The 3,487-nt window shown below is 38.3% G+C and overlaps 1 protein-coding gene across 1 annotated transcript; it reads left to right on the top strand.

Moving 5' to 3' along the window:
• The first annotated feature begins 1,636 nt into the window (after window positions 1-1,636).
• On the top strand, window positions 1,637-2,350 carry TGIF2LX (TGFB induced factor homeobox 2 like X-linked). The gene has a single exon (XM_044235447.1). It carries the CDS (start codon window positions 1,637-1,639, stop codon window positions 2,348-2,350), a length of 714 nt encoding a protein of 237 aa, XP_044091382.1.
• Window positions 2,351-3,487: the final 1,137 nt, after the last annotated feature.

The following is a 3,487-nucleotide window of genomic DNA, read 5'->3' as shown; positions in this document are numbered from 1 at the left end:
CATGTCACTTATAATAAATCACTGATTTAAATATGCACAATTCTGTCAATCATTCAGCAGAGATCTGAATCCCAGAAATACAAAGAGAATATAGAAACAACAAGTGATAGAGGCTAAGTCACTTGAAACCTTACTGACAGGCAAGAGTAGTTTTAGTGAGCATGGACCATGCATGTAATAGTGGGAAATAATTATAAGAAATGAGTTTTCACTATGAATAGAAAACATTATCTTTTCTGTTCTAGTCACTCAAAAGACTGATGGAAAGAATAGCTAGCACTCACTGAGTATTTCAAAGGAGACCTCTGATTTTAGTCAACATATGCACTCTGTGGTTGTTTAGAGCTTTTCTAAAATGACCATTAGATTTACTTGTGTGTTTCAATCGATCCCCCTTACACTAAGTTCTAAGCTATGAGACTCAGCACTGGTGAGGTTATCAAGAGCCAACGGATCAGTAGATAATATTGATGTCCAGCCCAGTAACATCAATTAAGCCCAGTAGATAATTACTGATGTCCAGCCCAGTAACATCAACTAAGAATTCTTAAGGGTAAAATGATATTGTCCTTCCAATATAAACTGTAGATAATAATATATGATGCTTAAGATGATGACCTGGAGTTTCCTCCAGAAAATCCTCTGAAATTAGCAATCGGTAATACCATGCAGTATCCTTAAGTAGTCAAGAGTCCATGAGTGTCTTCCAAGTGGATCATAGTGTTCTTGAAAGAACTAACTCTTGTTTTCAGATATCTGAAATTAAAAATGTACAATTAACAAATTATTTTCATCTGATTCTAGGGTAATTTCTATGTACTTAAACTATCAAGAAAGATTTAAATAATTTAAGTTTGTGATCATTGTTTCCTGAGTCATATCTTGTTCCATATTTTTAAAATGACCCCTGAATTCTGACTGAAGCCTCAAAGAGAATGATCACAACTGGATGTCAGAGCCCAAAGTACAGACATAAAGATTCCAGTAGCATAGAAAAGTCATGTCAAAGCAGAACATTTCAAGGCCATAAAGAAAACTTGAAGAGGCAGGGTGTCAAAAATAACTGTCTACTTAAAAATCCCTCTTAAATCAGCTCTAAATATGGAAGGGAGGAGTCAGGATACACCAAAATTCTCCCCCTTTTTTTTGAGGTTAATATTTAATAGAAGAGTTGTTTCTGATATATGTAGATGAGCCAATAATGCAATTATAGGGAAAACAAAGGAAGAACAATATCACAATAAAGTCATAAAGGAAGAAAATGAGGCTTATGCAAAACCAGATTTAACCAATAGAACTAGAATTCATTAGTTAACAGAAACTGGTGATGGCAGCAGAGAAAAGTCTGGAGAGCTTTAAATTGATGAGGTACAAACAAATGCATTCAAATCTATGAGAAAAAAGCAAAAAGAGTGAAAACCAGGAAATGGGGGGGGAGGGGCAGCACACAGGGCAGGATGTGACATCACAAAGCCCACTGGCTCAAAGCAGTTACCAGTACTGTTTATCTGCTTGGGAAGCAAAAGTTGAGACTTCTCCTTAGATACTGGCCCATGCCTTCCTCACTGGTTCTTCCAGATCAACGTTAGTCCTAACTCAGCCATTTCTGGCTCCCAAAATAGTGAAGACAGGCTTCATGAACATGGAACCTACTGAAGAAAGCCCAGCAGAGAACCAAATCCTGGCTCAAAACACCTCAGTCGCACTGAATTGTGACACTGGTACAGATAAAGTTCTCGCCTCACTAGAGAGTAAGAGGAAACGGAAAGGGTACTTGCCAACTGAGTCAGTGAAGATCCTCCGAGACTGGCTGTATGAACACCGGTTTAAGGCCTACCCTTCAGAAGCAGAGAAGCGAATGCTGTCCAAGCAGACTAATTTGTCTTTCCTGCAGATTTCTAACTGGTTTATTAATGCCCGCAGACGTGTTCTTCCAGAAATGCTTCAACAGGATGGAAATGACCCCAACCAGATCACCATGTGCCACCAAAAAAGCAAGGCTGCTGATCTGACCCATGAGCAGAGCACAGATTCATCTATACAGGCCAGGTCAGGGCCCAGAGATCCAGGCAAAATGCAGTGCCTGCCCTTTAGCCTCCTTCCAATGGGCCAGAAATCAGGGGAGAAGATGCTAGGTTCAGAGTTGTCTCCAGGCCAGAAGCTCACCCCAAAGGCTCAGCCAAAAAAAAGGGTCAAGTTTTCCACTAATGAACCCTTGCTTACAACGTCTCCCAAACCTGTGATAACAGAGGAGCACAAGGACTTCAGCAGCTTCCAGCTGCTGGTTGATGCAGCCATGCAAAAGGCTGCAGAACTGGAGATGCAGAAGAAGCAAGAGGCCAATCCATGATATCCAGTGTCCCTAAAATTTCACGTAGTCAGCCCCTTGTCTACAGTGATAGATCCATTTATATTCCCTCAACTAATTCATAATTTCACCCTTTATAGAGATTTTTTTTCTTTCTAGGAGCTTTAGGAGGACCATCACTAGCTATTGGAACTCAATTCTGCTAGATATTTTGGTGTTTCCAAATGGACTTGTCATCATGATTAACACTAAAGTAGAGATATCTTCTCTACTTCTGCTTCCTCCTAGGTTTAAAGGCTTTAGACAATCAGATCAACACACCTGAGACCAGAAACAGTGCTAACACATCTTGGAAACTTGCTTTGGCTTTTCCAGCCAGACTTTTTGGTCCTAGGATGGCTGCAGATACCAAATCACTAATCTTTCTCCCTCTTTCTAACTTTCCTTGTTGATTAGAATGAATATTGGAAAAGAAAGCTCTATAAAAATGACTATAATGGCACTGACATCATTTTAATGTTGGAGTTTTTGTGAAAATACCAACTTTATGGTTTCTTATTTTGTGGTTTATTGGCAATCTTAAGGAGTAGGTAATTTCTGCAGGGATTAAACAGTCAAAATGCAGTGAATTCATAAGTTTGCTACATATAAGGTTACACTCTTACTTGGTATACTAGTGAAAAGTATGCAGTAGAGATAGGAAAATTCTACATGGTAATTATCTGCTGTTAGTTGTGTTATAGTTAGAGAATGCTTTTTTTGTTTGTTTGTTTCGTTTTTTGAAGGGTTTAAACAACAAATTTATTTTTCACAGATCTGGAGCCTGAAAGTCCCACATCAAGACACCAACTTGATCACATTATTATGAGGGCTCCCTTCTTGGTTCACAGTCAGCACTTTGTATCCTTGTATGATGAAAAAGACTAGACCTCCCTGGAGCATCTTTTATAAAGACATTCACCCCATTCATGAGGGCTCCACCTTTATGACCTAAGCCCCTTCCAAAGCTTTAGATCTATTATTAACACCTTTGGGATGATTTCAACATATGAATTTCAACATATGAATTTGTGGGTGGGGAACCAAACATAATAGAAAATAGTTGTTATATATACATATATATATGTATATGTTAAATATAAAATATGTTAACATTTAAATATGTTAAATGTTAAATAT

This window comes from Neovison vison, chromosome X (genome assembly GCF_020171115.1).
Source record: "Neovison vison isolate M4711 chromosome X, ASM_NN_V1, whole genome shotgun sequence".
Lineage (NCBI taxonomy): Eukaryota > Metazoa > Chordata > Mammalia > Carnivora > Mustelidae > Neogale > Neogale vison.
The sequence above is the reverse complement of the archived record's forward strand: the minus strand, read 5'-3'. Positions and strand labels throughout refer to the sequence as shown.